This window comes from Bos grunniens, chromosome 19 (assembly GCF_055505025.1).
Source record: "Bos grunniens cultivar Pamir isolate PY7600 chromosome 19, Bosgru_T2T1.0, whole genome shotgun sequence".
NCBI lineage: Eukaryota > Metazoa > Chordata > Mammalia > Artiodactyla > Bovidae > Bos > Bos grunniens.
In genome coordinates this window covers 29,645,783-29,670,865 of record NC_141183.1, presented here as the reverse complement: position 1 = coordinate 29,670,865, position 25,083 = coordinate 29,645,783, and the positions used below count along the sequence as shown (strand labels likewise).

At 45.1% G+C, this 25,083-nt stretch overlaps 1 protein-coding gene across 7 annotated transcripts in view; it reads left to right on the top strand.

Annotated features, from left to right (window-relative positions):
• AKAP10 (A-kinase anchoring protein 10) overlaps positions 1–13,803 on the top strand; it is a 42,012-nt gene extending 28,209 nt beyond the window's left edge. For 2 of the 7 annotated variants that reach the window (XM_086358619.1, XM_086358616.1), the window contains 6 exons: positions 1,703–1,812; positions 5,618–5,700; positions 8,614–8,666; positions 9,293–9,388; positions 11,408–11,524; positions 12,413–13,803. In XM_086358619.1, coding sequence (XP_086214745.1) covers positions 1,703–1,812; positions 5,618–5,700; positions 8,614–8,666; positions 9,293–9,388; positions 11,408–11,509 — 444 coding nt within the window. In that variant the 3' untranslated portion in view covers positions 11,510–11,524; positions 12,413–13,803. Of the gene's footprint in view, positions 1–1,702; positions 1,813–5,617; positions 5,701–8,184; positions 8,667–9,292; positions 9,389–11,407; positions 11,525–12,412 lie in introns of those variants that run through there. The other 5 variants (XM_086358620.1, XM_086358617.1, XR_015147829.1 and 2 more) reach the window with 4 other exon arrangements.
• The last annotated feature ends 11,280 nt before the right edge of the window (positions 13,804–25,083 follow it).

Genomic DNA, 25,083 nt, shown 5'->3' with positions numbered 1-25,083 from the left:
ATATGCTTTAGGTTGTGGAAGAAACAAGGAGAGATAAAATTAGCCTACTTACTAGATATTCTGACCAAAATCTTTCTGACGATTGACAAACCCGAATTAACTTTTTTGCCAAGCCAGTAGAATGCTGTTTTTGTTTAGACACAAAGGTCTAGGTGCTAACCATAAAAAGTATTTTTACATTTTTGGTTGAAGTATAATAATATGTTACAGAAGAGTCTACATTTCATAATCATGTAGAGCTCGAAGAATTTAGATAAGCAAACCTAACCCATGTGACCAGCATCTAGATCAAGAAAGAGAGCACCTTACCAGGTTGTCAGACACTCTTGTCCCCTTCCTGCCACTGTCCTCCTCTTTTCTTTCTTTTTTTGTACAACCTTATTGAGATATACTTCACATACTGTACAGTTTATCCATTTACACTGTATAATTCAGTGGTTTTGTAGTATATTTATAGAGTTGCTTAACTCTGACCACAATTAGTTATAGAACATTTTTTCACCCAAGAAAGGAGGCCTGTACCCTTTAACTCTTGCCCTCCAAGTCCTCGTTCCTCCAGCCCTAGGTGACTGCTAGTTGACTTTCTGTCCCTATAGATTTGCCTGTTCCAGATGTCTCATGTAAGTGGAACCTTGTGATACGTTGTCTTTGTGGCTGGCTTCTTTTTCGAGGTTCATCTGTGGTTTTAGCATGTGTTAGAACTTTGTTCTTCTTATGGCCAAGTGCCGCTCCATCGTAGAGACACCACGTTTTGTTCACTCCTCAGCTTGTGGACGTCGGGGTTATTGTTTTGGCTGTTAGGAATCACGCTGCTGTACAGCTTTTGTGTGGATGTATGTTTTCATTTCTCTGGTGTACATACCTAGGAGTAGGATGGCTGGGTCAAATGATGACTGTTTAACTCAGTCTTGATTACTGTTCCTTTGTAATAAGTTGTGAAATTGGGAAACCAGAGTCCTCCAACTTAGTTCTTCTTTCTCAAGATTGTTTTGATGGTTTGAGGTCTCTTGCAGTTCCATATGAATTTTAGGATTAGCTTGTCCATGTCTACGAAGAAGCTAGTCAGGATTCTGATAGGGAAGGAGGACTTTAACTCCACAGATCAATCTGTTGTTACTTTAAACAATGCTGCAACAAATAATCTTGTGTATAAGTCATTTTGTATAAATTATTTATGATTGAATTTTAGAAGTGGAGTCACTGGGTCAACCCATGCCTCTATTTCATAGAAGTACCAGTTCTCTCTTGCTTTCTTTGTGGGCATGAGGAGTGGGAGGTAAAATACTATCATCTTAGCAAGTTTCCTCCATCTGTTTTGTCACATGGCCACACTAAGAATCAAAAGCATTCATTTTGATCCCATGAAAGTTGGACTTTAGATTTATCAGCCAAGATACATCTGCATGAAAGAAAGGAGCTTTACACAGTTGAGAACATAAGCTCAGTTGCTGGAACTCGATTCCTTAGGGAAAACACATGTGGCCTACGGATGCACACGTCATATGCATCGGTATTGTGCTTAGCTCCTGCACTTATGTTTGAGTCTTAGGATCATTGCTTTTAAGCATCTCATTCGTGACAGGATTTAGTGGAAAGTGTGTGTGTTTTAAACACTGAAGATATTGTATAAATCTGTCATTCCAAACCCAGGACTGACTGGACTCCTGAATAACATACACTAATTTCACAATTTCTGTTGTAGTCCAGTGTGAAAAAAGCCAGTGTTAAGATTCTGAAAAATTTTGATGAAGCGATAATTGTAGATGCTGCAAGTCTGGATCCAGAATCTTTGTATCAACGGACATATGCAGGGTAAGCATCTTTTTAAAAAATTTTTTTTAATTTAAAATGTAAAGTTGTTTCCACTGTCTCATCTATGCCCTCCCCTTTTACATGTAGTGCAGTAGAGTGCAATTGAGGGTGAAGGCTCAGGAGTGACTTCCTGGGCTTAATCTTGGCTCAACTGCTGATGGCAAGCTGCCTAATGCTCTCCAGTTTTTCATCTGTGAAACGAGAATGAGTCCTGCTTCGTTGGGTTGGTGAGGGGGTTAAATGAGATAGTACGTGAAAAGCATTGAAAATATTGCCTGATAGCAGTGAGCGCTCAGTGGATTCCATTGCCATCCTCATTCCACCGCTGTGTATGACACTGATGCATGTCATGTTTACATAATGTGTGCTAGGCTGTCTTGTCCATGTTTCATTTGATTCCTATGTTAGCTATTTTGAAGTCTCTGTTTTAAACTACAAAGACGCTGAAGCATTTATCATGGACTATACCATTGTCCATTGGTACATACTGTACCATTGGCCGTCAGTAACTGAAGGGGATTGCAGGACCCCCTCAGACACCAGAGTCTGAGGATGCTCGAGTGCCTTGTATGAAATGGCCTGGTATTTTAAACCCGTATAAATCATCTCTTGATTACTTATAATATCTAACAGAACGCCAATTTTTTGTAAGTAGTTGTAAATACAATGTAAATGCTGTGTAAATAGTTGCCAGTGCACAGGAAATTCAAGTCTTGCTATTTGAAACTTTCTAGATTTTTTTTTCTCTGAATATTTTCAATCGGTCGTTGATTGAGTCTGTAGATCTGGAACCTGCAGATATGGGGAACCAGCTGTATTTGGGGAAACGGAATAGAATGATTCCTTTGTATTTTGCAGTTAACTTGGTTGTTTATTTTATCCTAAAACAGAAAGGCAGTGATACAGCACTTCTCAATCTTTACCACAGATCAAATCATAATATCACTTCCTCTTCCCTAAAGATGGATTGAAAACACAGAAACCTGTGTAAAGGCATGGATGATTACCCCACCCCAGTCCTGGCAGTACCATGAAAGGGGATTTCAACATGCTTAATTGCTTTTTCCAGAAAGTAAAGTGATAGTTGGGAGACCAAGGAGTCCCGAAAATGCTTTGAAGTAAATAGAAGGTTATTTTGGCGACTCAGTCTTCAGCTGCGTCAGTGTTGTAGCTATCTTTATTTCTTCTTTCAGGAAATGGTAGAGAATAATGCTAAATGAGTTAATTCCCAAAGATGCTGTTTATTCTTAAGGAATGATTGGTTCATTTATTTCAGACCTTAAGAAAGACTGTCAATTGCAAGATGTTTTATTTCTATAGTGTTTCTTGTATGTAAAATAAATATATGTTAATTTATAAAATTTAAATTTGTAAAATAAATATATGTATCAGATCAGATCAAATCAGTCACTCAGTCATGTCCGACTCTTTGTGACACCATGAATCGCAGCACACCAGGCCTCCCTGTCCATCACCAACCCCCGGAGTTCACTCAGACTCAGGTCCATCGAGTCAGTGATGCCATCCAGCCATCTCATCCTCTGTCGTCCCCTTCTCCTCCTGCCCCCAATCCCTCCCATCATCAGTCTTTTCCAATGAGTCAACTCTTCACATGAGGTGGCCAAAGTACTGGAGTTTCAGCTTTAGCATCATTCCTTCCAAAGAAATCCCAGGGCTGATCTCCTTCAGAGTGGACTGGTAGATCTCCTTGCAGTCCAAGGGACTCTCAAGAGTCTTCTCCAACACCACAGTTCAAAAGCATCAATTCTTCGGCGCTCAGCCTTCTTCACAGTCCAACTCTCACATCCATACATGACCACAGGAAAAACCATAGCCTTGACTAGATGGACCTTTGTTGGCAAAGTAATGTCTCTGCTTTTGAATATGCTATCTAGGTTGGTCATAACTTTCCTTCCAAGGAGTAAGCGTCTTTTAATTTCATGGCTGCAGTCACCATCTGTAGTGATTTTTACAGTGTAGTGATTTTCTGTAGCCCAGAAAAATAAAGTCTGACACTGTTTCCACTGTTTCCCCATCTATTTCCCATGAAGTGATGGGACCGGTGCCATGATCTTCATTTTCTGAATGTTGAGCTTTAAGCCAACTTTTTCACTCTCCACTTTCACTTTCATCAAGAGGCTTTTTAGTTCCTCTTCACTTTCTGCCATAAGGGTGGTGTCATCTACATATCTGAGGTTATTGATATTTCTCCCGGCAGTCTTGATTCCAGCTTGTGTTTCTTCCAGTCCAGCGTTTCTCATGATGTACTCTGCATATAAGTTAAATAAACACGGTGACAGTATACAGCCTTGACGAACTCCTTTTCCTATTTGGAACCAGTCTGTTGTTCCATGTCCAGTTCTAACTGTTGCTTCCTGACCTGCATACAAATTTCTCAAGAGGCAGATCAGGTGGTCTGGTATTCCCATCTCTTTCAGAATTTTCCACAGTTTATTGTGATCCACACAGTCAAAGGCTTTGGCATAGTCAATAAAGCAGAAATAGATGTTTTTCTGAAACTCTCTTGCTTTTTCCATGATCCAGCGGATGTTGGCAATTTGATCTCTGGTTCCTCTGCCTTTTCTAAAACCAACTTGAACATCAGGAAGTTCACAGTTCACATATTGCTGAAGCCTGGCTTGGAGAATTTTGAGCATTACTTTACTAGCGTGTGAGATGAGTGCAATTGTGCAGTAGTTTGAGCATTCTTTGGCATTGCCTTTCTTTGGGATTGAAATGAAAACTGACCTTTTCCAGTCCTGTGGCCACTGCTGAGTTTTCCAAAATTGCTGGCATATTGAGTGCAGCACTTTCACAGCATCATCGTTCAGGATTTGGAATAGCTCAACTGGAATTCCATCACCTCCACTAGCTTTGTTTGTAGTGATGCTTTCTAAGGCCCACTTGACTTCACATTCCAGGATGTCTGGCTCTAGGTCAGTGATCACACCATCGTGATTATCTGGGTTGTGAAGGTCGTCTTTGTGTGAGAGAAATAATAATTTTTTTCCTCTATCTTTAGAGATAGATTTTAGTGTTTGTTTTAGTTTAATGGTTCTAGCATCTTCCTGAAGTTTTTCTAAAGGCAAACAAATCTGTAGCAGTCGGTGTATTGGCACCCATATATTAACTGACTTATTAGGAAGGCTGTTTCTAGAATAAGATCCACTTTACCTGAGATGAAATAATATATAGGCATTACAAAATTTTCTTCTTTTAAATAAGTTTAACTAATACAAATATATTGATCTCTTCTTCCAAAAATGAAATTTACAAATAAGGCTTCTGTGCCCTTTGATTATAAACCAGTGCCTGTTTTCTCCCCTTCTCAGGATAATCACTGTTACGTTATGGTGTATCTTTTTGTTGGCTTATGTTTAAGTGATTGAAATTACACTCCATTTCTGTCTTGTACTTTCATTAATAGTGAGTTTGGAGATTTTTCTATGTTAGTCTACACATATTTACCTCATCTTAACTGTGTTGTGCTATTCCATAAATAATGTTAATTATAGCTCATAACTGTTGCTAAATATTTCATAGTGTGTTATGTTACTATTTGGCATTGATGGTTATTGGTATTAAGGGGTTATTGGTATTAACTGGGTTTTGGTATTAATAGGTTAGAGAAAGTTTGCTTTCTGTGGGGGACAATTCTTTTTGAGATAAGTCCCACTCTAAGTAAAATGGATAGGTATAAATTGTATTTCTCATTCTCTAGATCTAGATAAGATGCTTAAATTTAATTTTTTTTCTTAATTTCAAATGGACTGTTAGACATTGTGTTCTTTTCATACTTATTTAGGAAGATGACGTTTGGAAGAGTTAGTGACTTGGGTCAGTTCATCCGAGAATCTGAGCCTGAACCTGATGTAAAGAAATCAAAAGGTTTGTGGTGTTTTTATACATTGTATCGCGCCTTTACTCAGGTTAGTCATTGCCTGTAAGTGAAGTGTTGTTGAAGATTTAAACTGTTTATTTTACAAAATAGCTATCATGTCTTTAACCTTGTGTTTATAGTCAGGAGTGAGTCCAGGGGCTTGGTGTAGTCAGGTCTCCACACAGTCTCTGTCTCTGAATCAGAAGTTACTGAACTTGCTTTCCCATTACAGAAGGCACATCTGCATGAAACAATGGCTCAGAATACTGTGCTGACAGCAGTTGTTTGCAGTTCAGCTCTGCTTCCTCTCCCTTCCTCTCCTTGCCGAGGGTAGCTGCAGAGAGTGTTTGTCATTTGCCAACCTATAGTTTTATTTTGGATTTTAAAGCCCTGATGATAGAGCACAGAAGGAAGGGCCACATTTTAAGGTGGCTGTATCTCAGAAGCTTCTGAGAATGTGGGAACCTTACTTTCAGGTCAAGCAAGGTAATTTTAATAGTCACCTTCACACCATCTAGGAGAAAGTATAACAAGAAGGAATTGTAAGGGATGTTGTGAGCGGGTGGTCCCTGCAGTGGCGGTGCACTGGCGGAAGATGGAGCTGTGTGTGCCCTGTGAGTGCCCTCATGTGTTTCTTAGGAAGCCTGTGGTCCTGTCTTCTGGGCCGCAGGGATTTCTAGCAGAGTGCAGTGAGATGCTTCTTTCTGCCATAGTCTGGGAATAAAGTGCAGTTGGGGAGAGTCTGGTGTCAGAGAGGCTACTCAGGGAGTAGGATTCACTGGTAACGTAGGTAGAAGGAAAGGAGGACTTCAGGGTAGGTAGTGGTAGCAGGAATTAGGTCAGATTTATAACACTTACAGAGGAAATTCAGGAGACTACATCCACCGTGGAATTTGGTTACAGATTCACGGGGAGAGTAAATGAGGAAGGCAGATGAGGTTTTAACATGGGTTCTCTAAATAAAACATTATGATGTTGATTTTCAATGGAAGATTAAATTAATGTCTGAGATGAAGGCTACAAAAAAAAGAGTATATGAGAGAAGAGCTCGACTTGGAGCAGGTTAAGTTTGAAATGTCTTAGGACAATTTTTAAGTTAAGTATTGGTATGACACCCAAGAACAAATTTTTGAGTTATTTGCATTTTGAAGGAAGTTGAAGCCAAGGAGGGGATGAGATACCCCAGAGAAAGTGGTGAGGAAACAACGGGATCCTGAAGAAGCTCCTATGGAGCGGGGGAGGTGCTGCTAGAAGAGGGGGACACCTTAGCAAGTAGAGGCTGTCAATAGCCTGGAGAAAGAGCTGAGCGCCAAGAAATTCAGTGGGTTCAGCAGCCGTTTGAGACTTTAGGCAGAACATGTAATGTTGTGGCCATGTAATATTGACTGTGCCTGGCCATAAAGTTTAACAAGACCAGTATTTCGACTTCTGGCTAGTAATACAAAGTATTAAGGGGAAGTGGTCCAGGTTTTGTATTTTTCATGAATGCTACAGTTTACTATAGACTACCCAGTCATTGAACTAATCAGGATCTTGCCTGAGAAACAGTCTGCCAGCCACTTGGTTTAAGGCAGAGTTAGAATGTGAGCCCATTTGTATTCATGAAAGGATAAGCTGTGTGTTTAACTCATGGAAATAGAAGCTAGCCTCCTTCCTCGGTGGTGCCTCAGCGTATTAAGTACAGATGTCGGAGAAGGCAATGGCACCCCACTCCAGTACTCTTGCCTGGAAAATTCCATGGATGGAGGAGCCTGGTGGGCTGCAGTCCATGGGGTCGCTAAGAGTCGGACACGACTGAGCGACTTCACTTTCACTTTTCACTTTCCTGCATTGGAGAAGGAAATGGCAACCCACTCCACTATTCTTGCCTGGAGAATCCCAGGGACGGCGGAGCCTGGTGGGCTGCTGTCTATGGGGCTGCACAGAGTCGGACACAACTGAAGTGACTTAGCAGTAGCAGTAGCAGTGTGAAGAGGCTGTGTGTCTCCTAGGAAGTTGTTACAGCCTGGACAGAGCCTGGCTGTTTAAAACGCTGATCTTACCAGCGAATTCGCAGACCAGAGATCCAACATGTAGCAGCGGCATCTGCACTGGAAACCCTTTTATAGAGGAGCTGGTCTTGAAAGATTTATGTCCATCCACCTGTCAGTGGATTGTACCTCCTGATGTATTGCTAGATTCTGCCCTCAAGGCCAGATCCTGGTCCTGGTTTTATTTGATCTTTGAATGTTTACTGCAAATTTTAACACTGGTTGATAGTTTCTTTAGTTCTTTAGTTGAGAACAGAAGAAAAACCTCAAGCTCTAAAATAGCTTTTCCAAGTTTTTTCAAGCCATAATATTTGCAAGTTAAATATTCTCTTATGGGAACAATATAATCAGTTTTTGTTAATGGTTATATGCCTTAATTTGGGAGTGAGGTTGTACAAAAAATATATATATATGTATATCTCTCTCTTTTTAAAAAAAAATCTTTTGGGGCTTCTCTGGTAGCTCCGTGGTAAAGAATCTGCCTGCCAATGTAGGAGACGTGGGTTTGATCCCTAGTTTGGGAAGACCCCATATGCTGCGGAGCAACTGAGCCTGTGTGCCACAACTGCTGAGCCTGTGCTCTGGAGCCCAGGAGCCACAACTGTTGAGCCCATGTGCCATAACTACTGAAGCACGCATACCCTAGACCCCGTGCTCTGCAACAAGAGAAGCCGCCACAGTGAGAAGCGCTACAACTAGCGAGTAGCCCCCACTCGCTGCAACTAGAGAAAAGCCCATGCAGCAACGAAGGCCCAGCGCAGCCAAAAATAAATGATTTTTTAAAAAAATTTTAAAGTTTATCTTTTAAAAACTGGGAAATGGCTTTTAATAATCTTTTTTAATGCAAAATTATGCATGAGGTCTGCATTCAACTTTGGCTTTGTTTACTAGGATCCATGTTCTCTCAAGCTATGAAGAAATGGGTGCAAGGAAATACTGATGAGGTAAATTCTACTTTTAGTGTAAAAAGATTCTGTCTTATCAGGGGCATTTATTCCAAGTAAGGTTTCAGGCTTTCTCTCTCCTTATTTCTTGCTTAAGCAGCACGGCACCTTATTGTTTCCTTGTCTCAGAGGTGACAGGAAGGGGTGGCCCTTCCAAGATCTCACAGTTGCCTGGGGGCGGTGGTCCTCTGTCCAAAGACTCTGACCACGGAAAACAGTCAAGCAGTCAGGTTCCTATCAGTCAGCAGACATCAGTGATCAGTGCCACAACAGAACTCAAACGTTTCCTTCCTCACTGTCAGGTACACTTTCAGAAATAGAGGTTTGCTTTTTTGGATAGTTAGGTATATTGAAAGACGAGAGTGGAAGAAGAAAAATGTTTGATTTTAACCATCTAACATGAAACTAGTCATGCTGTTGGCTAGCCTGTAGCTGACTCTGAGGGGCCAGTGAATCATATGTAAATATACCAAAACCAGAGGGTGGCCTGGGTCCTGTGATAAATAGGAATGTGCTTCTTTCCAAATACATAGAAATGATATGTATATGCAGTTGTGTTTAGAACACTAATGTTTGTTGATTCTTCTAGCAAATAACTGTTATCAACAATTTAATTACTTTTTTAGGCCCAGGAGGAGCTAGCTTGGAAGATTGCTAAAATGATAGTCAGTGATGTGATGCAGCAGGCCCAGTGTGATCAGCCGTTAGAGAAGTCCACAAAGGTAAGGACCCAGCCTGCATGAAACAAAAGAGAATTAGATCTAGATACAAGGGTGCAGGACATAGGGGGACTTCTGCTCCTGCCTTTAGGAATTGCCCTCTCATGATAAACAACCAGAAAACTGGCTAACTGAATGAAATGACTATTTCCAGATACTAGGCAACGGGCAGTAGACAGCTGTAGCCCCTGCAAGAAGGGTAACACTGAGGTAATACCTGGTTCACTTCCCCAAAGCAGTTTTCAACGTGCAGTGAGGAGGAAGCCTAGCGAGTTCACTGTCTTAACTGAGTTGAAGAGTCAGAAATTGAAGTTCAGAGAGCCCAAGGTGACTGGAACTCATAGGACAAGGTATTGGAAAAAGAAAGGCCTGCACAGAAAAGAGGCTCCAGAGATATTTAGAGAGGTCCTTACAAGGCCTTGGCCAAGTACTGATCTCTACACAGTAGGGTAAAAATGCCCATTGTAGGAAAGAACTGCTAGAAATCAGTAGGCTGGACAGTTCTGGAACCTGGGGCTAGGAGTAGCCAATGAAGAAATCCAAAGGGAAATTAGAAAATGCTTTGGGCTGAAAATACAGCATAGTGGAGTCTGCCCTCCCTATTCATGGGCTCCACATCTAAAGGTTCACATCCATGGTTCAGCCAATCATGAATCAAAAATATATTTCTAAAAAAAAATTTTCCAGAAAGCTCCAAAAAGCAGAACTTGATTTGCCATGTCCAGCAACTATTTATGTGGTATTTACATTGTATTAGGTAATTATAAGTAAGCAAGAGGTGATTTCAGGTACTCAGGATGAGGTGTTTGGGTTATATGGAAATACTACACCCCACACTATGTCAGGGGCTCGAGCATTCTCAGCTTGCTGGTATCTGCAGGGGCCCTGGAAATAGTGCCTCACCATTCTTGGGGGATGGCCAAGCTTGTGGGGAACTGCTGAAGCCATTCTTACAGGCAGATTTGTAGCATTAAATGTTGATACTAGATGAGGAAAAGTCAGTCTTCTGTCTTAAACTAGAAAATGAGTAAATGAAACCCAGAGAAAGCAGAAAGAAGGAAATAAAAGTGAGTATCAGTTACTTTGAGGGGAGGGGGTCTGCTCAGTCATGTACATGCATCCATTTCCTTCCATTTTACTGCTGTTGCCTCTTCTCTCACTTTCCCCATTCATGTGAATTTGGTTTTGTACTTTGGGTTCTCTCAAGCACTGTTTTAGGAAGGTGTGAATAGAATGGGTGTGATCTCTCTGCCCATCTTTACCTGGATGTCACCAACAGTAATCCTTAGGAGATTCTGACTTGCCTCAACCTGTCTTTCTGTAGCTTCACCAGCTGTCCCTGCAAGAGCCCCACAGATAACCCAGCAAGTTGGAGAGAGCCGCTTAGCCCCTTGGTGTTTTCTTCAAGAAAAGACTCCCAGTGTTCTTCTAGCTTTGCATTCTGTAACCTGAGTTGACTCAGGAGAACTTCACGTGACAGGAGAACTTCTGCTCAGACTCCTGATGATGGCATTAAACTGCTCTGCGTCACCCACGTTAGCAGGAGTTAGGAACCCAAGCTACCTCTGTTCACGTGATGTCCCCTGTAACCCTCCATAGTTTGGAGGCAGGAATTGAGATGTGGATCCAGCATCACCCGTTCCTTGCAGCTTTTTACTCTAAGAACTGTTGTTATCAGAGCTTGTTGTAATTTTGAACTTTTCACTGAGCTGATTCGGACCAAAGCTCTGCTCACTTTTGCAGACTGTCCTCTTTTCTGTGTAAGGGTGATAATTTGTACCTATATTTATCCTCACCGGCTTAGTCAAACCCAAAATAGCAAAGAGCAAGATAAAGGTGTAGAAAGAAGTGCAAGATGATTGTTTCTGTGATCCCCCATTACCATGTTGATGATCAAATATTCCACAGTATGAAACTGTTCTTTAGAAACCATTTTGGAAAGCAGATTTTCAACTTAAGGCTTTTCATTGTTGTGTGTTCAGATTGTATTACCATGTGTGCTTTTCATGTCTAAATCTGCAGGTATACTTTGCTTTTAACCTTACTTGGCCTTCTTTTTGGTTGGCCGAGATGACAATCCTGCAGCGTATTGGTGTGGTCAAAGCACTGGGCCAGCAGACCTAGCACCGTCCATTCTCGGTCAGTATGTGTGACCTTGTGCGAGTTGCTGCTTTCTGGTCCCTTCATTTCCTTATCAGCAGATCAGAGAAGTTGGACAAAATCTCCTCAGATCCCCTGTAATTCTCAGTCCATGACTATGTGAATGTGAAAGTCCTGCCCTGACAGACGAGGTCACAGCTTCTCCTTAACCCGTGTGGATATCTCCCTGCTTTGAATCGGCTGCCCTGCATTTGTCTGTAGAAAGCACTTGAGCATTTAAACTCACAGCATTACTGACTTATTTCGTGTGTGTATGTCCCATCTCACAGATAGTGAGGACCATGTCTTCTGTGATGTTTGTTTCCTTGTCAGTGCAGTGAGAAGGTGGACTCAGCTTCAGAAGCTCGGTCTCAGGCAGCCAGAATATCACAAGTCTCTGTTTTCTTGCTAGAAGCTCTGGAGAATTCCATGTTATGGCTCTGTCTCCATCTCGTGAATCCCCAGCAGATGGTCATTTGGTTGTCTGGGATTGTTCCCTGTCACAAAACAATGCTTTAATGAATAGTGTATGAAAGTCTTTGTCGCCTCTTAAGAGTGTGCTGTGGAGTTAGTTCCTAGAAACAGAATTATTTGTCAAAAAGTAGATATTTCATTCTAATATCGGAGTTATCTAGAAGGAAAGATAAAAAAGCAAGTCTGGTTCTCAGTCCTCATCACGTCACCTTCGGGTGGGCCACTTGGCATCTTCAGCCTTCCACTGGCTCTGCTGTAAATGGAGGTGATTGTAGTAGGGTCCTGAGGTGGAGCACAGTACCTGGTATGCGGGAGGCACTCACTCAGCGCTGCATCCCCTTCTGCCTTGTGACAGTAGTGTGTCCCTGGTTGTAGAAATGTACCTTACCTTTGTCTTTTCCTTCCTTTTTTCAGATATGACTCAGACCTGAGATCAAGGAAATCTGCTTTTGGAAAATAAGAAAACTTTTTTCCTTTGGTGGATTCCTCACCACAGCCAATGAAAACAGCACTGTATTTCTTCTCACTGTCGTTCCCAGGAAAGAAGGGCAGACAATCCCAGACTTCCACCACGGAGAGCGGCTCGTAGATGCCCTGCCACCCAGATGATCGCACAGTGACAGTCAGAGAGACCAAAGGGCACTGTTTACACTACTAGAGATTAATCGTTTTCCAATGGCAATAACCCATCCACAGAAGAATTTAGCCCATGGGGATCTTCAGGGCCAGGTGCCATGGGAGGCGGGTGGGCATGGAGCTGGTGTTTGATGCGCCGCTGTGGCGGTCTCCCACCCCAGCAGCAGCATGAGGCGGATGCCTGGGGTGCTTTGCTCCATCTCCTACACAAACAGGTGAGTCGGCCTGGCCCCAGCCAGGCAGAGCAGTGCCGGCAGATGGCTTTCCTTCCTGGGAATAGGGCCTGCACACAGGTGTTCATCTGGAAGGAAGATGAGAGGTCACGGGTCAAGTTGTGACATTGTCCTTCCCTTTGGTGGCAGTTTGCCATTTTCACATTTTAATTGCTCCCGGGATGCAGTACACGTAAATCAGCTCCTCTGCCGGAGGGGCCACCCTCTGCACTGTGAGCATCAGGCCCTGCTTCTCCAACTTCTGTGCTCTGGAGACATCCCTCCCCTCACAGCACACAAGGAAAGGAATTTGCAACAACTGTCACTCCAGTTTTCCCAGTTGTACACTTTTTTAAAGCAGGTGGTGGGCAGGGGTGTGGGCGGGCAAGGGTGGGGGAGAAAGGCCCTCATCTCTGACCCCCGCCGCCCATCTTTGCTGCGCCGGCAGTGTGCAGCTCGTGGCCTTTCTCCTTCGTCCATGGTCATGAGAGGCCCCTCGCTGCAGTTCCACTCCATTGGCCTCAGGGTCTGGGCCACACTGCCTTCAGCGGAGCCACCCTGGTGGTAAGCACACTCCATGGCGGGCGCTGCCAGTACAGCCTCGCCGCCCGGACTGTTGGGGGAAGAACGTTCTCTTAGGTGTTAACTGCTTTTGCTCAGACTTTGCAAAAAAAAAAATATATATATATATATATAAATACATATAAATATATAATTATTAATCACCTCTGTCCTTGAGAAAGTCTTGAATGAATAGAGTTCCTTCCACTGCAATACCTGACTGTGCAAGAGGCACGCCATTTCATCAACAGATGAAGCAGAAAGGCTGTGTGTGGGTTTTGGTACTGTGTACCACCTCTGTTATTCCTCTAAAGCCAAGTGTTCATGTACTTAAACCATATTCTATTTAATTGTGTTTGATTTTAAAATATATATATATATGAATTATATTTAAAATTGTGTCAACTTTCTGCTTTCAGGGCATTTATGGCTCCTCTATTGAAATGTGTTGATTCTTCCCAGTATTTCCATTTGCTTTACAAGAACCCAGAACAGAGCCACTCCTGGACTCAGCCCTGTGTTTGGAGCGTGTGGCATAGACCCAAGTATTATTAGTTGCCTGTGCTGTGATTGACTCACTTTGTTCTTTTAACAGAATATTTCCATCCATGTCACTTTGCTTCAGTCTTTAAATAACAGAAAAGCAATATAAAGTTCATAGAATAAACTGTGGTTTTGGGTGACATGCCGCCTCTGCATGTTTTGGAATAACAATGTCTGTCAGGCTTTAGGCTGTTGACATGCGTGCTTTCCATTAAGATGCTGTCCAGTCCTATACCTGTGTGTGCTGTGCTTTCTCGGTAGGGATGCCGGTAGCTGTGAGGCCCTTATAAAGAGAAGGATAGCAGGCTGGAGACTGGCTGCCTTTTCCTGCCCCGCCTGCTGTAGGACGTAGAAAGTGTGGCCTGAAGCTCTGTCTCTTGCGGCTCCTGCACTCCTCAGAATGGGAGGGGTCGTCTGGCCTTGAGAGCCAGGCTGTGCCCACAAAACAGGCTTCCTTGAACATCCAGCTTTAATGTCATGCTGACACCCATACACATTGTTAAAAAGAAAAAAGACGTTATGAAAGGGTACCTTTTTGATCGGATGCGTTTTCATCACTCGTGTAAGATGTGACGAAAATAAAAAGCATGAGCCAAGCCCAGTGAGAGCAGTAAAACAGGGAGCAGCTGTTTTAACCTCTTTTGCTTGGGTTTCATTATTCAGTAGAACATTACAAAGTGTATTTACATTTCTGAAGCTCTGGCTAGTTCAGTAAGAATTTGGAGGGGAGAGTCACTTGGAACAGACAAGTACAGACTTCTTTGTTTTTGTTGTTGTATTTAAGTACTGACAGCTAAGCAACCTGCTGATATCCTGGGCACCTCTTTTCAGGACACTGCTGTGGGGCCGTGTTTATATACAATGACCGCTCGCCTCCCCTCCCCCACACACCAGTTTATTGGACCAGGGTTGATCTTCTGATCCACGGAGGCCCAGGAAAATGCTTTATCCTAAAAATTTTGCAAGGGGAAGGAGAAGTCCCAGTCTCTCTGTCTGGGGTGATAGTGCACACAGGGCACTTACAAGTCAGGAACCCTGAGCCAGCGCCATGTGAACAAGCAGAAAATACAGAGACATGAGAGCACGTGGGAGAGAGCTGCTGCCTTGTAGCCATCAAGCCAGTGAAGGTTTCCTGCATCCTTGCCATGGACTGCGTCAATCCCTCAGGTATCCTTAGAATGCATTTTGGCTTTTTAAAAATCAATCTGAAGTGAGTTTTTCTTATGCACAACCAAAAGGACCTTGACTAAAATACTACCAGATAGCTCTAATCACTAATGATTGTGTGTGATCAGCATGTTTGCAAAATACCACTAAATTCTGGGGAATTTTTCTTCAGCAAACCTTTCTTGGTCATTTTGTATATTCTCTTAAAGTGGAATCCTAAACTCACAGAACTAAAAGACACTCCCTGTATTTTTCCAGGGAGAAGCTACTCTGGCCTGGAAAAGGGCAGGGCTTTGCCTGTTGAGGGACGGTCACCTACACTAGGGTCCTTGGACACTTCCCAAACCTCCTTCTGAAAGATAAACTCCGTTTCCTCTTTGGCACCAACGAACAGTAAAACCCAGAAATAGAGGGCATAAAATAGTGCCCGTTTAGTGAGTAGCTAATAAAAGCTTCAAATGAGGGAGGGCAGTGATTGATCACAGAATTTGTGAGTGCTGACCACTTGGTACTGGGCACAGAGTCTGGCCTTTGGTTGGAGCCGGACATGGGGGTTAATTCCAGCAGCATGTTCAGGGTTACAGCTTAGGAGCCCGACTGAATAGTTGCCCTACGGGGCCATCTGCTGAGGAGGGCTCTGCTTGGGCTCAGAGTAGGGAGCTGCGTCCTGCACGGAGTTGGGTGAGGGGGCAAGGAAATGGCTTGAGGGACCCTTGAGAGCAAAGGCCTAGAGGATGTCCCTGTGCACGGAGGGAAGCCCGCCTGATGCCTGTCACTCAGGGTTGGACCTCTTCTGCCTTCAGCTTGACGCCACCAGGTGTCTCCTCATCAGCTCCCTCCACCCAGTCTGTGGCTGGCAAACCACCCTGGGCACGACAGTGCAGCCTCAGGGCCCTCCTCAGCTGGCCCCTGGGGGTTGCTCGTGAGCCCAGGCAGAGCAACTGAGCCTCAGCGGTGGGTGGGCAGGTGCCAGGAAAGAGTGGCTTGCATTCAGCCAGAGGGAACTGGCATTTGCCAAGGAGCTCGTGAGGGTTGTGGTAGTGGTGTTTCCTGACACCCGGGTCCATGATAAGTGGCTTTCCAGCTCACTCCAAAATGGGTCACTCCAAAATGACCTGAGCTGACCTCTCCTTCCATCCCAATGAGAACCCACATGCTGGCACCCCGTGGGCCAGTGGGAGCTAGGCCTCCAGATCAGGTGTAGCTCTGCCCTGAGCCCATGGGCCCCTCATCTTAGCAAAGAGCCCTTTGTTTTTTTTAATGACAGAGCTGCTGGTCACCCATGCAGAAGTACTTTAATGCCTACCAAGTGTTGATGGTGCAGGGACACAGAGTAGGGTGAAACCCTCTGGGCCACTGGAGCTTCCACTCCAACAAGGAGACAGGTGAGAAGTGCATTTGAAGCGGGTGCTGGAGTTTTAGAGCCAGGACAGCCCTTTGAGCTGATGATTTAACCCCGGTTCCTCCCAGAGCCCTGGCAGAGGTCACCAGGGTTCATGACCTCACATGTGTGTCCCCCCCCCCCGCCTTTGAACCCCCTTCCTAGCCCCCAGAGGGCTGTCTGTGTGCAACTCTGTTCCCTCATCGCCATTGTTTCTCAAGTGTTGAGCACCTGGCTAACAGCAAGGGGTCGGGCACCTTGACCCCTGGGGCTCCCCAGGTTAGGCCCTGTTGGGGTAGACCTAGGAGCAGCCTCAGCCCCATGGGGCTCTCTGCAGAACTCTGGGAGATGTGAACCTTATAAACTAGAAATGAGGACCCTAGTATAAAGTTACTACAAACGTGATATGAAAACCCCGATCTTGGCAAGTCTCACTGTTGGGCTGACACTGAGGTGGTCAGCCCCTTGTGAGGTCCCCTCTAGAGATGGTTTCATACTAACCAGCACTGGGAATGCCCCGTGCCAGGTGCTCTCCCATGAAATCCATGTAATACTCCTCTAAGCACGCACCTTTTTCTTGTTATTAACAGGGAGACAGGCTTTGGAGGAAAGCGGCCCCTCCAGAGCCGCAAGTCAAGTCCAGGCAGCCATTCGAGACATCCCGCCCATTACCTGAAAAGCCGTGATCTTACACTTCATGTGCGTCAGGGCCCCCTAGAGAACACGTTCAATTGGATTGCTTCCCCTACCCTGATCCACCCCAGAATTTCTGGGTTAATGCATGTGGCGGGGGGCAGAAGGGGAGGGTGCTGAGATTTTGCATTTTAGCGAATTCCCAATTGCTGCTGCTGAGAATCTCAGAAGCTTTCCTGTAAATTGGGAAATGAATGTTTTCATGCCCTCTGATCGAAAGTGCCCACACTACTCAGAAGTGTAACTTGAGACCCGTTACTCACTCAAGCACATAAATCCCTTATCAGCATTAGACGGCTGTCCAAGCCGAGGGCACCTGGGATGCTGACCCCATCTGGGACTCTTTGGCCCTGTCCCCAAGAACTACTTCCCAGTCACCCCCACAATCAGACTGTCATCTCCTACAACTGCTCTACCTCTGGTTTCCCCTCACATTTCAGTCCCAAACAACCTCAAATCAGGCCCTCCCATGGGAATGGGTTAAAGGAAGTGCGTGGGAAGGGTGTGAATGATTGTAGGGGGTTCCCTCCCTGTCACTAGTGGTGGGTTTTGTAAACCAGCTTCTAAGAGCAAATTCAGAAGCAATAAGCAAGTGGTTTTGTTCTAAGGTTGATAAGCCTGCACGACATGACAAGTGAGGGCTGCGGAGGACTGTCCTGCCGCTGGATTGGGTCAGGTTTCCCAAGGCCAGTGTCAGGCACGTGTCTTATGCTGCATCTCAGCAACCTAGGAGGAGTGCCTCCAGAAACCGTGGCTCTATCAGGATGAAGACTTCAGTGTCCAAGGTGCACATGGAGAGTGGGAATAAAGTTGTTACTTGAAATGTGAGATGGGAAAAAAGCAATATTTTGCACTAATGTATTCTTGTATATACTGTTATTTTAAATATGCACATGTAACTAAATAAATTAGATGTTATAACTAGACATCTGACTGTCTCATCAACATTCCAAAAGATTTACACTCTGATACCTTAATTAAAAAAAAATTTTTTTTCCTTTATAAAAATCAAGATTTGCCTTCAATGTAGGATCACTTATATGATTCATGAACTCCCTGTAGTCTACTGAAGAAAGTCCAGATTTCGTATTTAGCATTGAATGCCCTGGGTGACCTAGCCTACGAGACCTTGCAATCCTTGACCTTCAATCTCACGCTCGTCCTCCACGGCTCTGCAGATGACCTCCCCACCACTGTCCCCAGGGAAGTCCTTCCACTTTGAAGTCTCACTCCTCCAGCCTCCTCCAAGACCCTCCCTGATATCCAGTCCACCTGAGTCCTCTCCCTTATCCCCACCGAGCACATCCTCATACAGCATCCAACTCGAGTGGGTCAGGGCCTTTCTGCCCGACCTGATGTCAGTGAGCTGTTCCTAGGGAAGGCCTGGTTCTGACATTGAGGATCATGGCCTGGGAGATGCTGGAGGAAAAACAGAAAAAGTTTACTTTAAATGAACCAGGCCCAGCTCATGGTCTTCCTGGGCACCGTCTGCCCAGGATCAGAACCAAGGCTTCCCATGCCTTTGAGTCAGAAAGCTCCGTACCTGTTCACACAAGCGGCTTTCACTCATACGGGTCCAGCAGCTCTCAAGGGGCCCAGTGTCCCGAGACTCTTTCAGAAGGTCTGCACGGTTAGAACCATTTTCATAATAACACTGAGATGTGATCTGTCTTTTGCACTGTGTGAATATTTGTATTGATGATGCAAAAGTGATCGTGGCCCCTTAGCAGGAACCTGGACACACTGTGCCGGAGGTCCTTGTATTCTTTCCCGCCATTCACTTGCCATTAAAAGAAAAAAGAGCCAGTTTCCTATAAGAGTAAAGCGGTAATGATTATTTTTTAATTTTTTGGCCACAACACTCAGCATGCAGGATCTTAGTTCCCAGACTAGGGATCAAACCTGTGCCCCCTGCATTGGAAGCTCAAGGTCTTAACCATTGAACCCCCAGGAAAGTTCTGAAGAAGTAACAACTATTAATTTTATTAAATCTCGACCCTTAAGTGCATATTTTTAATGTCATGTGGGACCTCATGGGAGGACCCAAGGAGCCCTCTGTACATCGAGGGGCAACTTGGCTTAGGAGAGGCTCTGGCCCTGGCTATCATGTGGGACCCCCACGAGGGCACACCTGACCAACTGGCTACTCAGGCTTGGGTCTTACAAAGACATTTTCTTTCATGAAAATGAAGGAAGTGAGCCTGTCTTCCCTTTGAGAAGAAAACACTGTCAGTATTTATTGCCCAGGATGAAATTCGACTTAAAGCAAAAACTAGAATTTTGGAAAACTGATATTCACCATGGTGGCCTTGATAGCTTCCTATCCTGAAAGCCATTTCTGATGAGCTCTAACTTATAAGTGCGATTCAAAAAAATATTGTATGATGAAATTTGTCATATTTGGAAGATGTGCATAATCCAGTGAACAAATATTGTCCAAATGACCGATATGTGATTCACCAAACCATGAGTAGGTGAAAGACTGGTTCAAAGTGAGACCCATGGATAGGCTATGAAGGGTTGTGAGATGAGAAAGTCTGAGAACTGCCCCAATGGTCCACCCTCAGGCCAGTGCAGGAAGCCACACGCAGGAGATCAGAGCTTACTTGCACTGTGCTGTTTGCATGAAAGGGAAACCTGGGTCGAGAAGATCCCCCAGAGAAGGGGATGGCAACCCACTCTGGTATACTTGCCTAGAGAATCCCATGGACAGAGAAGCCTGGCGGGCTACAATCCATGGGGTTGCAAAGAGTCAGACACAACTAAGCGACTTAACACACACAGCTTCCATTCCACTTGGTGCTGCACCCTTGCTGTGGGTCGTCAGCCTTTCCCTCACCTCCCTGGACCTCTGTGTCTTCTGTAGAAATGGAGATAATGGTTCTTCAGCACCAGGTGGTGGCAGAGAGTGTTCACTGGCTTGGGAAATGTCTGGCAGTGCAATCGGAAGGTTTGGGTGATGAAGAGAAGGGTGGAGTTGGATTTCTTTGCTTTATTATGAGGACAGACCTACTCTAATACTCTCCTTCCCAAGGCCGCCCTCACAGTGCAGACTCAGGGCTTTGTGTGCAGGCTCGATTCCTCCTTCGAGGCGACTCTAATCACAGAGTTTGTTTATAGTGGAGCCAGCCCTGGGAAACAAGCCTTCCTCCTCCTCTCCCCACCGTGGGGAGAACTGCTGAGCCGAGGTCTTCAACCAGCACGAGAGGAAGTGAACGTCCTGTCCTGACCGCAGGGCCCCAAGCCACCTCCTCTGCCTCTGGGGGCCCAGCCTGTAGCCTGTCTGAGGTCAGCAGCACAGCTGGTGGGTCAGCCTCTCAGAGAAGGAAGCCTGGGGAGGCTGGGGGCCTTCCTCAAAGGAAGCAAGAAGCAGAACCAAGGGCTGCAAGAACCAAGACTGTGCACGGGCTTTCAGAGAGAAGAGCAGAGGTCAGCAAAACCTGAGGGAAAGCCCAAGACAGGCGAAGTCAGCCCAGCGCAGTGGGTGGGTGGTGGGGGGTGTTAGTAGGCAGGGGCTGGGGGAGTTGTCGACCTTGCTGCACCCCCCGCCCGGGAGGTCACCGAACTTGGTCTCATGAGCCCCCAAGGTCAAGGCATCAGATTCAGGAACAGTTCATGTTAATCAAGTTCCCACAGCCGTGACACACAAATCCACACCAGAGAGACCCACTTATTGATTTCTGAGGGAAAGTTCTACTGTCAAAAAACAAAGCAGAAAGAGCATTTGACACAACCTAACTCTACTTCATGATAAACTGTTAGCAAAATAAGCTACAAGGGCCCACTGTACAGCACAGTGAATATAGCCAATATTTTGTAGTAACTATAAATGGAGGATATCATTTAAAAGTTGTGAATCATCACGTGGTACAGTTATAACTTATATAGTATTGTACATCAGTTCAGTTCAGTTCAGTTCAGTCACTCCGTCGTGTCCAAATCTTTGTGACCCCATGAATCGCAGCACGCCAGGCCTCCCTGTCCATCACCAACTCCCAGAGTTCACTCAGACTCATGTCCATCAAGTCAGTGATGCCATCCAGCCATCTCATCCTCTGTCATCCCCTTCTCCTCCTGCCCCCAACCCCTCCCAGCATCAGGGTCTTTTCCAATGAGTCAACTCTTCGCATGAGGTGGCCAAAGTACTGGAGTTTCAGCTTTAGCATCATTCCTTCCAAAGAAATCCCAGGGCTGATCTCCTTCAGAATGGACTGGTTGGATCTCCTTGCAGTCCAAGGGACTCTCAAGAGTCTTCTCCAACACCACAGTTCAAAAGCATCAATTCTTCGGTGCTCAGCTTTCTTCACAGTCCAACTCTCACATCCATACATGACCACAGGAAAAACCATAGCCTTGACTAGATGGACCTTTGTTGGCAAAGTAATGTCTCTGCTTTTGAATATGCTATCTAGGTTGGTCATAACTTTCCTTCCAAGGAGTAAGCGTCTTTTAATTTCATGGCTGCAGTCACCATCTGTAGTGATTTTGGAGCCCAGAAAAATAAAGTCTGACACTGTTTCCACTGTTTCCCCATCAATTTGCCATGAAGTGATGGGACCAGATGCCATGATCTTCGTTTTCTGAATGTTGAGCTTTAAGCCAACTTTTTCACTCTCCTCTTTTACCTTCATCAAGAGGCTTTTGAGTTCCTCTTCACTTTCTGCCATAAGGGTGGTGTCATCTGCATGTCTGAGGTTATTGATATTTCTCCCGGCAATCTTGATTCCAGCTTGTGTTTCTTCCAGTCCAATGTTTCTCATGATGTACTCTGCATGTACATCAACTATACTTCAATTATAAAAAGAAAAAACTCTCAGAAGGTAAGAAGAGAGGGAAACTTCTCTCCATTTTGATGTTTTTCTGGACCCACAGAACGCACACAGCAGGAATGACTCTCACGTAAACAGTGACTCTGCATGGTGAGGATGTCTCCATGCAGGTTCACCAGTTGTAACACGTGTACCATCCGGTGGGGATGTTGCTGGGGGAGAGGATGCTGACATTGTGTGGGAGCAGGGGCATTTGGGAAAGCATTCTGCTTTCTGCCCACTTCTTTCATTGAGATAGAGTTGACACTGAGCCTTGTGTGAGTTCAAGGGGCCGGCCATGTCGATGTGATCCATTTATATTGCAACATGATGGCCACCATAGCATTGGCTAACACCTCCGTTGCATCACATAATCATTATCATTTCTTCCTTTTAAAAAATGTATTTATTTTTATTTATTTATGTGGCTTCACTGGGTCTTAGTTACAGCACTTGATATCTTTAGTTGTGGCATGTGGACTCTTAATTGCGGCATACGAGGTCTAGTTCCCTAACCAGGGATGGAACTCAGGACCCCTGCATTGAGAGCACAGAGTCTTAGCCACTGGACCACCAGGGAAGCCCCCATCAACATTTCTTCCAGTTGTGAGAACTACTTCCTGTTCAGTTCTACTGCCATGATGTTGTTCTTTCCTTAAGAACCTTACAAAGGCTTCTCATCTGACCCAGGGGAAAGTCAAAGTCCTTCCAATGACCTCTGAGACTCTACAGCCTCTGGCCTGTTTTCTCTGTGACATCATCTCCAATCACCACCCCCTGATCCACTTAGTCCCAGTCACACAGGGCTACGGGGCTTCTGCCTCGGGGCTTCTGCACCTGGAATTCCTCCCCTCTGCATGGATCACAGCCTCGCTTCCTTCAAGTCTTGACTCTGATGTCACCTCAGTGAGGTCATTCTGGGTCACTTTTTCTTAAATTGGGCCCCTTCCCCCATGCTTCCTCTCTCCCTCCCAGGTTTAGTTTTCTTATTGGTACCTGTTGGGCTTCTCTGATAGCTCAGTTGGTAAAGAACCCGCCTGCAATTCAGGAGACCCTGGTTTGATTCCTGGGTTGGAAAGAGCCCCTGGAGAAGGGAACGGCTACCCACTCCAGTATTCTTGGGCTTCCCTTGTGGCTCAGCTGATAAAGAATCTGCCTGCAATGCAGGAGACCTGGGTTTGATCCCTGGGTTGGGAAGATCCCCTGGAGAAGGGAAAGGTTACCCACTCCACTATTCTGGCCTGGAGAATTCCACAGACTGTATAATCCATGGGGTCACAAAGAGTCAGACATGACTAAGCAACTTTCACTTTCACTTCACTTTGGTACCTGTTGCTAGTGAGACTCCCAGATATGTTATTTGTTCTTCACATGGTCTGCTTCCCTCACTGAGACTAAGCTCCTCGAGATAGGCACCTACATTTAAAAATCCATACACTTACACCAAGCAATCCCACGCCTGAGAATCTAGCTCAAGAAATAGAAGCACTAATACATAAAAAATTAATGTAACACAACAGTGTTCATACTGGCCAACACACACACACACACACACACACACACAGCAGGAAACAGTGAATGTCCAACCACAGAGAATGCCTGAATACATTCTGATGCATCCATACCATGGAATGTTATGCAGCTTTGAAAAAGGGTTAATTAGTTTTGCACCAAGTAACTTAAAGGAATCCCATCAGGTAATACCTGAGAAGAGCAAAATCCAAAAGGGTATCATATAATCCCCTGTTTGTCAAACTGACATACAGGAAGGATGTTTTCCACATACCTGTTTATAAGCAGCAGTTTACATATATTTACATATGATCATCTTTGTGTGGGGAAAATCTGTAATAGACTGTTGACATAAGTCTCATGGGAGAGGAGGGAAGGGAGGGTGGTCACAAATAAAAGAAAGCAAACAGGGACTTCCCCGGTGGTCCGGTGGGCAAGACTCCGTGCTCCCTATGCAGGGGGTCTGGATTCAGTCCTTGGTTGGGGAACTAGGTACTGCATGCTGCAACTAAGACCCAGCTGCTGCTGCTGCTGCTGCTAAGTCACTTCAGTCGTGTCCGACTCTGTGCGACCCCATAGACGTCAGCCCACCAGGCTCTCCTGCCCCTGGGATTCTCCAGGCAAGAACACTGGAGTGGGTTGCCATTTCCTTCTCCAATGCATGAAAGTGAAAAAGTGAAAGTGAAGTCGTTCAGTCATGTCCGACTCTTATCGACCCCATGGGCTGCAGCCCACCAGGCTCCTCCATCCATGGGATTTTCCAGGCAAGAGTACTGGAGTGGGGTGCCATTGCCTTCTCCAAGACCCAGCACTGCCAACTAAATAAATGTTTTTTAAATTTTAAAAAGAGTATGAAAGCTGGCCCTGGGCATGTACAGTACAATATCATTTATACTATTTTTGAAAATGAAAAAAAAAAGAAAAACTACATAAGTAAACACAAAAACTTTAAAATGGCTTAAAATACACATTACCAATATCCCTGTCACCTTTCTAAAACTCATAAACAGATCGAGCAAGAGACTACAAGTATTTCTGCCAAGACTGAACGTCTTTTCTACAATAACTCACTCTCGTGCTTATTGTAAGTAAAGATAATATTAGAAACAAGAAAATCTGGGGGGTTTCCTAACACCCGCTGGCTTCGTCTCCTGGTCTGTTTTGCTGCCCCAAGTCCACCCTCCTCTGTCCATCTCAGCCCCTTTCACTGCTTCACCTCCTGCCCTGTCCCCTGACAGTCCCCATACCCATCCCCCAACTCAGATGTTAAATAAAGGTTTGTTGAATGAAGCCCTTCTGGGTGTCTCTTTCATCTCCTGGCTCCATCTCTTTCATCCTCTGCCCACTCCCTGGACCAGCCTCTCCAGGTTAGTCACGGTTGCTGGACCTGGGAACCCCTCCTTCCTCACGTGCACTGACTCACCTTTCCAATTCACTTGAGACCCCACCGCGGCCTCACCTGACTCCATCCGGACATGAGGAACTGCTCTCCTCCCTGGTTCTGCTCTGGACAGGTCACCCAGCTGTGTGGAGCCCAGCCAGCCTAGGGCGGTACATGGGGAGATGGGATGT